The sequence below is a fragment of the Paramacrobiotus metropolitanus genome, unplaced genomic scaffold, assembly GCF_019649055.1.
Source record: "Paramacrobiotus metropolitanus isolate TYO unplaced genomic scaffold, Prichtersi_v1.0 Parri_scaffold0000043, whole genome shotgun sequence".
Taxonomy (NCBI): domain Eukaryota; kingdom Metazoa; phylum Tardigrada; class Eutardigrada; order Parachela; family Macrobiotidae; genus Paramacrobiotus; species Paramacrobiotus metropolitanus.
In genome coordinates, this window is record NW_026570263.1 from 588,894 (window position 1) to 601,283 (window position 12,390).

Consider the following 12,390-nt stretch of genomic DNA (forward strand, 5'->3'; position numbering starts at 1 on the left):
AATGTGCTTTGCAACACTCTATTTGGCTGCGTGCCGCCTGGGATTCGCCGATTCGCCTGACTTCTAATTCATTTCGAACCGAGCCAACGAAAGCTTTGCATAATCCAGCGATCAGCTGACAGACAGCGCGAGACTGTGAGTTGGATGCATGAGGAAAAAAATCGCGACAACACATTGGAACAAGTGTTTTTTTCTGTATATATTCCGATGTCAAAAGCGCAGCCTGCTGCAGCAGTTATTCGGAAACATATGGAGAAATTGTTAGTAATCATCGCAAATATCGTGCAGATACTGTAAACAGTCGCAGCAATAGTCAGAAATTCCCAGTAAATTCTGCAATATTAATTGCAAAATAAGCAGTTAACGTGAAAGTCTGGGAGCGCCGCAGGTACAAAAATGATAGAAAACACGGGAGAGGCGCAAACTCTGCAATCGTTAAAAAGCAGCAGTACAAAGGTCAACTGCATTTTCGACAGGCAGTACACATCCAAATTAACGAGATTATCCATCGTCCACTCGCGGCACGTGAATCAACGCTGCACATTCGTGCAACACCCAAATCAAACAAGAAAAGGCTGACACAGATGCCCTGTAATATCTGTTGACGAAACGCGGCTGAGGGCTGCATACCCAAAAGGTGCCAACGCGCGCGTCAGTGTCCGACGTGCTGACGCAACCCGGCCCCTCATTCGGCCAGCCGCGGCACACTAACAACTCCCTGGGACACCAGTGACCTTTCATACACATCCCACAATTGTCGTCAATCGGTGTGCGGGGACATCCAGCAGACGGAGCTTGACAAAGGTAACCTGCACGCTGTTCGACACGTCGCGGCCATCACGGACAGGCGATCACTCATCCAGTCCAAATAATCCTTCTCCATGTAATCCGGCTCATCAAGTGACAAAGTTCTAGTTCTCGCACTTACATACACTACAACCGCGTTGTCTGCTCTAACAAATTGCAAGTGTTCCTGATGTACGAAGGAGGGAACTGCCGCTAGAACAATTTATTCCAAATAGAAGTAAATACAGTACACACAACGCAGTACTGACAGCCAGGTCGAAGCGCACCAATACGATGGATAAAATTCTAATGTCGAAATCTTAATCCAGTTATTTTCAACAACAACCAGCGACAAATTGGTCAAAAATACTGCACTGTAGTCTGCTGACAACTAACTATCGTCAACTCGGCAATGCAGCACAAACTGGGCCACCTTCGGCAGCTGATACACATCCAAACGGGCCAGACTCTCCACCGTCCACTCTCGGTAAGCACCCTGCTGTGGAGTCCGTGGATCCGCGCCAATAAACTCATTTAGAACCTACACGCAACGCAAAACAGCGGCGGTAGTGAAAATCACTTCCTTGCAGAACACAATTCCTGCCTGCATAAGCGCATACCCATAGTATGCCCGCACATTCTCGATTCCGTGTGCTAACACAACGTGCAATCCACTCGGTGAGCTTTGACAGATCGACCACCTCCTTCTCCACCAGTGACCTTTCCAGTACATCCCACAACTGCGTCAGCCGTTGCGCGGATGCATCCCGCAGAGAGAATTTGGCATAAGCCACTTTTCCGCTGACCTGCACCAGCGACAGCCGGCACTCGCGCCACACGACGACTTGGCAGGTGGCGGCAAACCGCGTCAGCTGATCATTGATACAGTCCAGGTAGTCATGCAGGTCGCAGTCGTGATCGTCGAAATCATGGCGGGACAAGAGCAGTAGCTTAATGCACCGCTGCTGCAGTAGGGTCGCCACCAGTCCGTACACGTCGTGCGACATGTAGGATAACTCGGACGAATCCTCCAAAATGATGGTGTCCGTGGCGGAAGTGGCGTATTTGAGTAGGCAGCAAGCCAGCAGAAACTGCTCTGGCGTCTTACTGCGTGTTTTATGGGCGAAACGCCGGCAGGGGATCCACAGCTGCTTGGCAGCATCTACGGTTGAAATTCAAGCACTTATGCGCCGTTCTGGCAAAATATTTTAGCAGAAATTAAAAAAATATCAAATTCTGAAACCAGTTTTCCCAGTATTGGTCCTGTCGTAAAGAAAGGAATTACAAGAAACTATTTGCAGTTACCGGTTGACCAAAGTCCACCAAATGAACAATGTATACAATTTATTTAGCTTTACAACGGAAAACAATGAAACAATCATCCGCGGCAGATACACCCCAATCACAACAAGAAAAATTCTTCTATACTGTCCTGCTCGGGAATCGTGCCCATAACGCATATCGCATTCCCGCGCTGTATCTGTATAGACAAACGCTGCCGAAAAAACTCTTTGGTGCGTTTCTGGCCAGTGGCAGATATTAGGCAGCTTCCAACCTTGTCCACAAGTTTCCTAGTGCCACCGCTCCACGGTCCGTGAATCTCGAACGCCGCCGCAACGAAATCGTATCGTGGCATCAGCCAGCTGTGCTTCGATAACTTTCCCCTTTCGGCTTGCTCCGCTGCAGCTCCAGCATTCACGGAGGTGCGATCAATATAGGAGGCCGCGAGTGTGTCAACGCAGGTCCGCATTTGCAGTTACTAAGATAACCTTATTTGCCAATTTCCACCATTATTCCATTGTTTTTTAACAGATCGGTATTTAATTTGATCAACTTCTCCACCAAAGAATTATTCGAATGATGATATGATGATGGAATGATGATACTAATTCTGAATGAAGATATTATTCGTTTGAAAATGTTTGATACGCTCTAACTCCGGTTCGATTGTGACATTATTTAATTCGAAGGTTGAATTGTAAACGCAATTGAATAAAAGTAAAACGCTGGATTCTGATTTCAGCCCTACCCGCAGCTAACAGAAGATCCCACAGGCGGCAGACGCGCCGCTTCCGCACTCGCTCGACGGTGTCCAGCGCCTGGAAGATCTCCGCCAAAAGTTCCCTGGCTAGGGGAATCCCGCGTCCCGCTGCATGCTCGTCGAAGGGCGGAGCATTGACTCTTCTCAAAGCGGGAGCGTAGCGACGTCCATCCCACTCCCCTTCTTGGCTGCCTGCGCCCTGACCACGGTCGGTGTTGTATCGAGTAGACTCGTCCCTCATAATTGAATTAAAAGTGCTTTCCTTCAAATCGAAAAGCTGTCAACACAGGCCTAAAACTGTACATCACAGACACCATTTACCAGTCTGTTGAATAGAATTGGATCCCCATCGTGGCGCTGAAAGTACGTGAAACTGTCATTGCGAACGGCAGTGCAGCAGGCACGAACTCGCGACTGAGCTTCTGCCACAACCGTTTCGTGGCCCCCGGAGGCGCCGACCAGTATTTGCGGGGCAGACGGCATTCGCGGCTGACAAAACACTCCGGTCCCACGCGGCGCACTTGTAGATCTTTCAGTGAAGGAACACACCGAATCTGGCGAAGAGGAATCAGCTCCTTCGTCAACGCATCGCCCCACTGCACCTCCACCAGGCCACATTCGATTTCGTTGCAACACGCTCGGCGCATGTTGTCGTCCTGGGGCACGGCTAGCTGGACGGGCCACCAGGTCCACGCGCGATCTCGACCGACACGCAGCAGTGCTTGCAGCGCACGGGTCTCCGCCCACGCAGTCACCTGCTTTACGCGATCCCAGCGGCTTTCCGCAACATCCAGACAGCGGATGATGTTGCCGTATTCGACAAACTGCGAACGGCCCTGCGGACTGTGGAAGCCGATCATCAAGCCCTTCTTCTGCCCGTCCGCAGACGCTGCAGATATTCCAACGACGACGCCGTGCTGCAGCGTCCCGTTGATCAGCACATCCACGCTGTTCCACTGCCACATGTCGTACGCTTCGCCACTCTCGCAGCTGTCCGCAAACAAATGCATGGTTCAGAAAAGGACCAGTACATTCAGAGAGAAAAAATTCCACTATCAAGTATCAAGTGACTTAATTATCGTATAACGAAGGCTGATCAAAGAAAGGAGATGCAAAACACTGCAAAATAAAATATTTTGAAAATAAAATCAAGAATCGTGGACAAGTGCTTTGCGAGCTCTGCTCTTGCTACTGCTGGCAGTGGCTGCCGCCTGGGTGCGGATGGACAAAATACAGAAGAAAGTCCTTACAGTACACTGTACAAGTACTTAAACGAGCATTCGCCTCAGCCACCATTGAGACAGAACTCGAGCCCCTGGGAATATCGCGAATCAACGGCATACGCCCGGACGGAGTCACCTTAGTGCCATGGGAACGAGGCAAAATGTTAACATGGGATGTAACTTGTGTGTGTACGATGGCCCTTTCACATGTTGCAGCAACATCCACCCAAGCTGGCGCAGCAGCTGCACAGGCCGAACGGAAAAAAGCCGTGAAGTACCAGAACATCGCCCAAGACTACCTGTTCCGTGCGGTGGGTGTGGAGACAGTGGGACCACTCGGACCGGAAGCCTCCCGGCTGCTCAGCGAAGTAGGCAGGATGATATGGCAGGAAACGGGCGAGATACGCGCAACGGAGTATCTGCGCCAGAGGTTCAGCATCGAAATTCAACGTGGAAATGCTGGTGAAATGATAACTTTTGCCGAATTATCGTAGTACAGTGTCTCACGCTGATCCTAGCAAGAACAATCTAATAATGAGAATGCACTGCGTTAAAAACTTCGGAATCTGCACTAATTAGTTTTCTTTTCTACTTTTTCCCATCCTGGATATCTTTGGACGCGTCCTGCCTTCCTCCATGCCACTTCCCCGTGGATTCCGGATGGCCAGTCGAGCGCCAAGGATTCAACAAAGTCATAATCAGAGACTGGCGGAAAGTTACGACTACTGGGCACCGGATCCCGGAGGATAGTGCCGTATGGGGTGTCGCAATATGGATGGAACGGTTTGGCTGTGCCAAATTTCTTTGTGGCCGGGTCCACATTTTCTGTTTACGGGAACTAAGCGGTGTGACGTGGGGTTCGTGGGGTGACGTGTACCGGGGAGGTACGAACGTACTATCCCTGTAATTGCCGCTACACCCCCACCGGCCCCACGAACGCCGCCGCCTTGTACACATCTTAGGGAGTACTTTTGTGGCTTTTTCATATAAAATGTATATACAAATAAAACATGTTTATACTGGTCTGGCTTATTGAGTTGCGGTTGATGCCTTACTTTACGTTTGACCAATGTTGCTGTGTCTCGGCTGTTGTAACCAATGGCCAGCTTGTATGTCTTTGGTTTTACGGATAATCGATGCCTACACGCATCCCGAAGTCTGTATAAGGCCAGCGGAATGTGTCAGTCGAAAGACCTTCGAGATCTGGCAAATCAATTCGGTTTTCTCACAAATTTTTCTGTAAACCACCGTTATTTATTCGCACTTGTTCTCGGACTGCTGTAAAGTGGTTTACAGGTACCTGCGGTTCACTCTAAATACTTGTGATCAAAGGTCATATTGTTTGGAGCAGTGCTCTCATTAAATCTTGCTATTTGCCTCTACTTCCACCTCCGGAGACACGCTATGGGATTTCGGATTCTTCTCTTCTACGTCGATCGGGTACACCACAGCGGACTCTTCAGAGTTACAGACGGGGAAGGGAGGTGGGGGCGGGATGTTCCAGTACTTCCAGGTAGACATCTTTCCACAGTTTCCATTCTACAGTTCCCACAAGTTTCATTGTAACAGATTGAGATATAGAGTAGCTCTTCCGATGTTATAGTGTTCGGTAACGGTTTAAAAAGGTCAGTGTGGCAGAACCTTGCTTACTTACTGTACTTATGTGATAGCTAAAGGATGAGGATTTTCTTACGCTTTCCGCTATACACGGTAGTACCGAAGTGATTAACTGCGTGATGCCAATGTACTTTTTACGGTGTACATTGTTGCGTTTACTGAAACATTATTATTGGGGTAATCCACGGTAATCCACTAATACTGTGTTAACGATAAGGACAGTAAGTACTTTTTTTTAATTACGGGGAATAATTTTTAATTGTTTTTCACTTTGCTGAGCCAGTTTAAACATCCAGAGCACACACAAACGTCACACAGCATCAAAAGACAGCGGAAACATGCGGCCGAATCACAGAGAACATTTGATCTAAATTAGCCGAGGCTGGTGTCGTTCCCAGGATGGATGCCGTTGTAAAGAAAGTTTCTCATTACTCATGCAGCACTCAACAATTTACGACATCTTTTGTTCATTCTTGCAACACATTAAATCCCGACAACAGATTACACATTAAGTTGTTACAAATTGATAAATCTTTGTTAACAGCATTTGTACGTAATATTAATGTTAGTTTGTTAAACATTACGACACATACTGGACAGTGGATATTTCCCAGCATAATTACAGAATTTTACTCGCAAATGCTGCAAAATAACACAAACGGTTGGATCCTGAGCCATCTTAAACTGGCAATACAATGAATACGTTCTCGAAACTCATGACTAAAAAGACAACAACACAGCCGTATTTTGCGAATGCTTTGTTCGGCTAGTTGTTTCAAAAACTAGCCGAAGCAAAAACTATTTTCGTTTGGTAGCACGAGTGTAGATACAGTAACACTACAGAATAACCTTTTTCAGTTCCAATTTTTGAATTTTCATAATACAACCTAAATGTGCATATTAATAAAATAATAAAACTAAGCATCTAGTGCCAGAGGAGTCGGTTTACAAAACCGCTGCCTGTTCCCCTTAAATTAGCACAGTCGAAATCGTGGGACCAATGGCAGCGACTCATACATAAAACAGCGCGGAATATTTGATAAACCAAACTGCATACGCGATGCGCTAGAATCATTACTGCAGTACCGTTGTTGTGTGCAGTCATCTCGCAATCAGCACCAGTCGCATGCGTAGCACTTGTATATAATCGCAAACACTGTAAGATCTTCCAGTATCCTTTAGTCCCATAGAAAATATAACCCCCTTGGTTATCTTTCTCCATGGTATCGCCAATTCGGCCGAACAAAGCGTACTGTTCCAGCTTCGTCAGCTTGAGCACATCCAAATCGATCAGGTTAGCCATCGTCCACTCTTGGTCAGCTGTGCGCAGCGCCGTCCGTGGATCAGCACCAATATACTCATTTAAAACCTAAAAAACACCAAAAACAACAAAGTCTACGCATAATCATTTTGTTGCAGAATGCTTACACACCCATAATATTCCCTCGCACTTGTCGATCTTCTGCGTGCTGACACAACGCTCCACCCACGCGGCGAGCTTCGCCAAATCCACATTCTCCCACGACACGAGTGACCTTTCATAGGCATCCCACAACTGCGTCAAGCGCTGTGCGGCGGTATCACGCAGACATAATTTAGCGTTCATTTGAGCGCTGGTCTGCGTGAACGACATCTCACAATCTCGAAACACCACCACACTGCACGTCGCTTCCAGGCTGGACAGTTTGCCATTCAGATAACCCAGATAATCGCACAGATGTACATCACAATCACTGAACTCACAACGGGTGAAGACCAGCGTCCGAATGCGCCGCTGCTGCGACAAGATAGCTAACAATCCAAACCCATCTCGCTTCCATTGAGACAACGCCAACGGCTCCTCCAGTATGACGGTGTCCGTGGCGGAAGTGGCGTACTTGAGCAGGCACGCAGCCAGCAAGAACCGCTCCGAACGCTCTTCGTGACGGTTATTCAAGGGCTGTCGGCAGGAGATCCACAGATGCTTGCCGATCGCATTCGGATCCAGCATCGCCTCCCACAGGCGGCAGACGCGACGCTTGCGGACCCGCTCGATGGTGTCTAACGACTGGAAGATTTCCGTCAGGATTTCGCGCGGTAAGGGGATGCCGCGGCCCCGTTGATGGTGATCGGCGGCCGGCACTTTCACCTTTCTTAAACGGGGAACGAAGCGACCGCAAATCAATTCATCCTCGGGGCTCCCGTCACGCTGGCCACGGTTGTTATTCTCGTACTGCATCATCTGAGTGATGTTCTCCAACCTCTGCTCCTTCAAATCAAAAGCCATGCGTGACACGTATGATCGTTCTATTACGTACCATTGGCTACATATCAAGAAATCAAGAATTACTGTAAGCATTCGAAACTGTCAGAATAAGTACTACACTGGCTGTAGCTCCCAACCCGTGCCCGTTTACGGGCTGGGGTATTCACAATTCCCGAATAACTCAATCAAATCGAACCAACCCCACAGCGTAAAAAACTGCGGGTACAAAAAATTTTCGGAGACTCGGAACAACTAGCACCTTGTGAGGAGAGAAGCGGGTCACGTACAGCGATACAGTCTTTCAAAAGATTTCAGCGTATTGCGCCGTGGTGCAAGCGGTACTGCCTACGCGGATCTACCGACGCAGCCGGGGTTCGATTCCCCATCGGTGCCGTTTTCAGCCGTATCTCGGTTTCCAGTGGATAGCGCCCTGGTTTTACCTCTCCCTTAGTGCCCATCATACTGTATTAATAATTGTTAAAAAAATTTCTCCGGTAGAAAAACCTTACATATCGGCGAACGGACATTACTGCAGTAGAGCCCAGAGGCGAGGACGCCGTAAAGACGTACCAGATTGCTCAGTACGATAGGACGTCCATCGCTTCGCTGGAAATACGTGAAACTATCACTGCGAACCGCGATGCAGCAGGCACTTAATTCATAACTGAGCCTCTGCCAAAGCAGTCGCGTCGCCTCCTGTGGCACTGCCCAGTATCCTCGGGGCAGGCGGCATTCACGGCTGACAAAACACTCCGGTCCCACGCGACGCCCCTGCAGATCTTCAGGCGAGGGTACCCCGCGGATCTGATGGAACGGAATTAATTCCTTCGTTAACGCACCGCCCCATTCCACCTCCACCAATCCACAATCGATTTCGCTGCAATAAGCCCTGCGCATCTCGGCATCTTCGGGCAAGGCTAGTCTGACTGGGCACCACGTCCACGCACGATCACCAACAGCACGCAGCAAAGCTTGCAGCGGATGGGTCTCCGCCCATGTAGGGTCCTTCCACGCATCCCACGGCGGCTCGGCGGCGAAGTACAGGCAGCTGAAGATGCTACCGTACTCGACAAATTCAGAGTGGCGCTGCGGATAGTTGAAGTCGATCAGCAGGCCCTGCTTCTGCCCGTCCGCAGATACGGCAGATATTCCAACGACGACGCCGTGCTGCAGCGTCCCGTTGATCAGTACATCCACGTTGTTCCACTGGTACATGCAGCACACTTCGCCACTCTTACAGCGGCCCGCGAACAAGTGCATGTTTTATTGTTAGAAACAGACACAGCTGACAAGGGGCTGATCGAACGAGGAACACGAATTTCATAATAAAATTTAAATTATTGTAAAAAACTCGGAGTTGTCACCGACTGTCCTGTACGCCATGCGCGTATTTGAGTGTGATTCTGTGTGTATAACTGGCCTAGACTCCAACTCTGACTCTGACTCTGATTCTGACCACTCAAACTCTGACTCTGACTACTCAAAGTCTGACTCTGACCGCTCAAAGTCTGACTCTGACTCTGAAGGTTTCTTAGGTTTCTTAGGTTTCTTAAGTTATTCTTAAGTTATTCAGTCAGAGTCAGAGTCAGAGTTTGGACAGTCAGAGTCAGACTTTGAGTAGTCAGAGTCAGAGTTTGAGCGGTCAGAGTCTGAGTCAGAGCTTGAGCGCGGGCCTGTATAACTGACTGCCTGCCGCCTGGGAGCAGCCTGACTTCTATTTCGGCATAATCCTGCGATTAAATGACAAACAGCGGGATAATGCGAGTTGGATACGTACAGTCGGTACAGAAAATCGTAGCTACTAAGCTACACAGTGGAACAATTTTTTGCTGTATTCCGATGTCACAAGCGAAGCCTGCTGCAGTTGTTAGAAAAATATTATAAGGAAATAATTATGATTAGCAATGTCACGAGTACGACTGGTAGAAGTACATTCTGTATGGACAGTCATACTGTGATATAGTTTGCAACGGAAGGAAGTGGCCAGAAACTATCAGCCAATTAGTAATACAAAATATGTGAACTGTGTACTTTGATCTCTCATAAACAATCAATAAAATGTTGACTCATGGTTTGTCTATGAGTCCTTTTGAGTTGAAGGCGTGTTCTCTCATCTTTCCTATTTCTGCATCAGAAATCACTGCTGAGCGCTAGAGGGAGAAGAACTCCTTGAGAACAAATTAATGCCATCTTGAATGGCTAGCAGCTCTGGAATCTCTGGTCTTAGAAAGCGTTCTCTAGAATGTCTTCTTAGCCTTGATGTTGTTGCAGTGTTAGCTTGAATGAGTTTACATAAAGTTCAACGTTAGCAGAGCGACTGGGTTGGCGTCGTGTCTGAGTTAGCTATTCAGTAAAGGTCATTCACCACCATAAACCATTAGTAGCCTAACGCTATCTGGTGACTGACAGTAATCACCGCAAATATCGTGAACCCGAAACAGTTCGCAGCAGTAATCAGAAATGCCAAACAAATTCTATAATTTCAACTGGCAAGTGAAGCAGTTGACGTGATAGTCTGGAAGCGTGGCACATACAGAAATTATTAAAAAAAAACACCAAATTGCCGAGATAATCCATCGTATTACCCAAAGGATGCCAACGGGCGCCTCAGTGATGCAGCCGAGCATTCACTCGGCAAGCCGCGGCACACCAACCCACTCCCTGGACACCAGTGACCTTTCATAGGCATCCCACAACTGCGTCAATCGCTGTGCGGGGGCATCCAGCAGACGGAACTTCACAAAGGTCACCTGCACGCTGTCTGTCAGCATCGTCAGCGGACAGTCGCGCCACACCACCACACTGCAGCTTGCGGCCATCGCGGACAGGCGATCATTGATCCAGTCCAAGTAATCCTTCTCCATGTAATCCTCATATTCAAAATCATTATCGCTGAAAACACACCGCGACAGGACCAGCGTCGTAATGCGCTGATCTTGCAAGAGATCGCTTAATAATCCAAACACGTCCCGCGAAAAGTAGGCTAACTCCTTGGAATCCTCCAGTATGATCGTGTCCGTGGCGGGAATGGCGCACTTGAGCATGCAGACAGCCAGGACAAACTGCTCCGCCTCCAACCGACGGTGCTGATGGAAAGGATGCCGACAGGAGATCCACAGGTGCTTGCCGATTGCATTCGGCTCCAGCATCGCATCCCAAAGGCCGCAGACGCGCCGCTTGCGAACGCGCTCGATGCTGTCCAGTGACTGGAAGATCTCCGCTAATACTTCGCGTGGTAGCGGGATGCCGAGACTCGTTCGATGCTCGTCGGTGGGCGGAGCTCTGACTTTTCTCACAGGGGGAACGAAGCGGTCCCATGAGCTTTCTCGGCGTTCTTCGTTATCACTGCGGTCGCCAGACTGGTGCCGTACAATATAGTCTAAAGTCCAGTCCTAAGAATAAACAGCTGTTAATGTAGGCACTGACTCCACGGATCAAAAAGGAAGTACTCGTATTGAAATTATACGAAGTACTGAACAGGTGTTGCGGCTTGTATATTGTCACGTGCGAAATTAATTCAGTAATTATTTTTCTGTGGATATTGGTATCACAATTAGTTTTGCCAAGAATAACGGAGTCCAAGAACGAGATTAAGCTATCTATAATCTGCTGTGATATTCTGCATTATTGTTACCAAGTCGACGGGTGGAATAGGCTGTCGGTCGCTCCGTTGAAAGTACGCGAAGCACTCAGTGCGCACGGCGATGCAGCAGGCACTGCATTGGCCGCTGAGCTTCTGCCACAGCAGCCGCGTTGCCCCCGAGGACGCCCACCAGTATCCCTTCGGCAGACGACATTCGCGGCTGACAAAATGATCTGGTCCCACGCGCCGCCCCTGCAGATCTTGAGGCGAAGGCACCCCACGGATCTGACGGAACGGGATTAGTTCCTTCGTTACCGCATCGCCCCACTGCACCTCCACCAGTCCACACTCGGCATCGCCGCACGACGGTTGCCCCAACTGGGGGTCCTCGGGGAATGCTAATTTGACAGGCCACCACGTCCACGCCCGATCCCGTCCGATACGCAGCAGAGCCTGCAGAGGATGGCTCTCCACCCACGCCGGATTCTTCCAGTGCTTCCAGGACTCGGGCGACCCGTTCGAGCCGCTGAAGATGTTCCCGTATTCGACAAACTCACAATGACGCTGCGGACAGTCGAAGTCGACCAGCACGCCCTGCGAGCCGTTGCCCATAGTGGCCAGACCGATGACGACGCCGTGTTGCAGCGCTCCGTTGATCAGCACATCCATACCATTTCACTGGTACATGTCGTACACCACGTTAGCGGCGCTGTGATCCCTGCCAGCAAAAATATGCATGTTGCAGGAAAATATAAGCACACTCAGTCCTCAGACTAAATCTCCAGCAGCTAACAACTGGACCGAATTATCGATGAACTTGTCCAAGCAAAAGTCAGAGCGAATGCTCAATGCAGATCATTTTGTGGCGCTGCATCGCAAAGCACAGCGTTCTCGA

The 12,390-nt window shown here is 49.1% G+C and overlaps 3 protein-coding genes across 3 annotated transcripts; all 3 read right to left on the bottom strand.

Moving 5' to 3' along the window:
• Positions 1–1,074: 1,074 nt before the first annotated feature.
• LOC129591002 (uncharacterized) lies at positions 1,075–3,943 on the bottom strand. Its single transcript, XM_055486479.1, has 4 exons — positions 3,149–3,943; positions 2,816–3,089; positions 1,407–1,948; positions 1,075–1,327 (listed from the first exon to the last, which is right to left on the bottom strand). Exons 1-4 carry the CDS (start codon positions 3,443–3,445, stop codon positions 1,178–1,180), a joined length of 1,263 nt encoding a protein of 420 aa, XP_055342454.1. The 5' UTR covers positions 3,446–3,943; the 3' UTR covers positions 1,075–1,177.
• A 2,649-nt stretch (positions 3,944–6,592) lies between these two features.
• LOC129590921 (uncharacterized) lies at positions 6,593–9,717 on the bottom strand. Its single transcript, XM_055486367.1, has 4 exons — positions 9,690–9,717; positions 8,483–9,315; positions 7,100–7,915; positions 6,593–7,036 (listed from the first exon to the last, which is right to left on the bottom strand). Exons 2-4 carry the CDS (start codon positions 9,170–9,172, stop codon positions 6,593–6,595), a joined length of 1,950 nt encoding a protein of 649 aa, XP_055342342.1. The 5' UTR covers positions 9,173–9,315; positions 9,690–9,717.
• A 625-nt stretch (positions 9,718–10,342) lies between these two features.
• LOC129591001 (uncharacterized) lies at positions 10,343–12,320 on the bottom strand. Its single transcript, XM_055486478.1, has 2 exons — positions 11,547–12,320; positions 10,343–11,304 (listed from the first exon to the last, which is right to left on the bottom strand). The coding sequence occupies exons 1-2, from the start codon at positions 12,162–12,164 to the stop codon at positions 10,540–10,542; spliced, it is 1,383 nt and encodes a 460-aa protein (XP_055342453.1). The 5' UTR covers positions 12,165–12,320; the 3' UTR covers positions 10,343–10,539.
• Between the last annotated feature and the right edge of the window lie 70 nt (positions 12,321–12,390).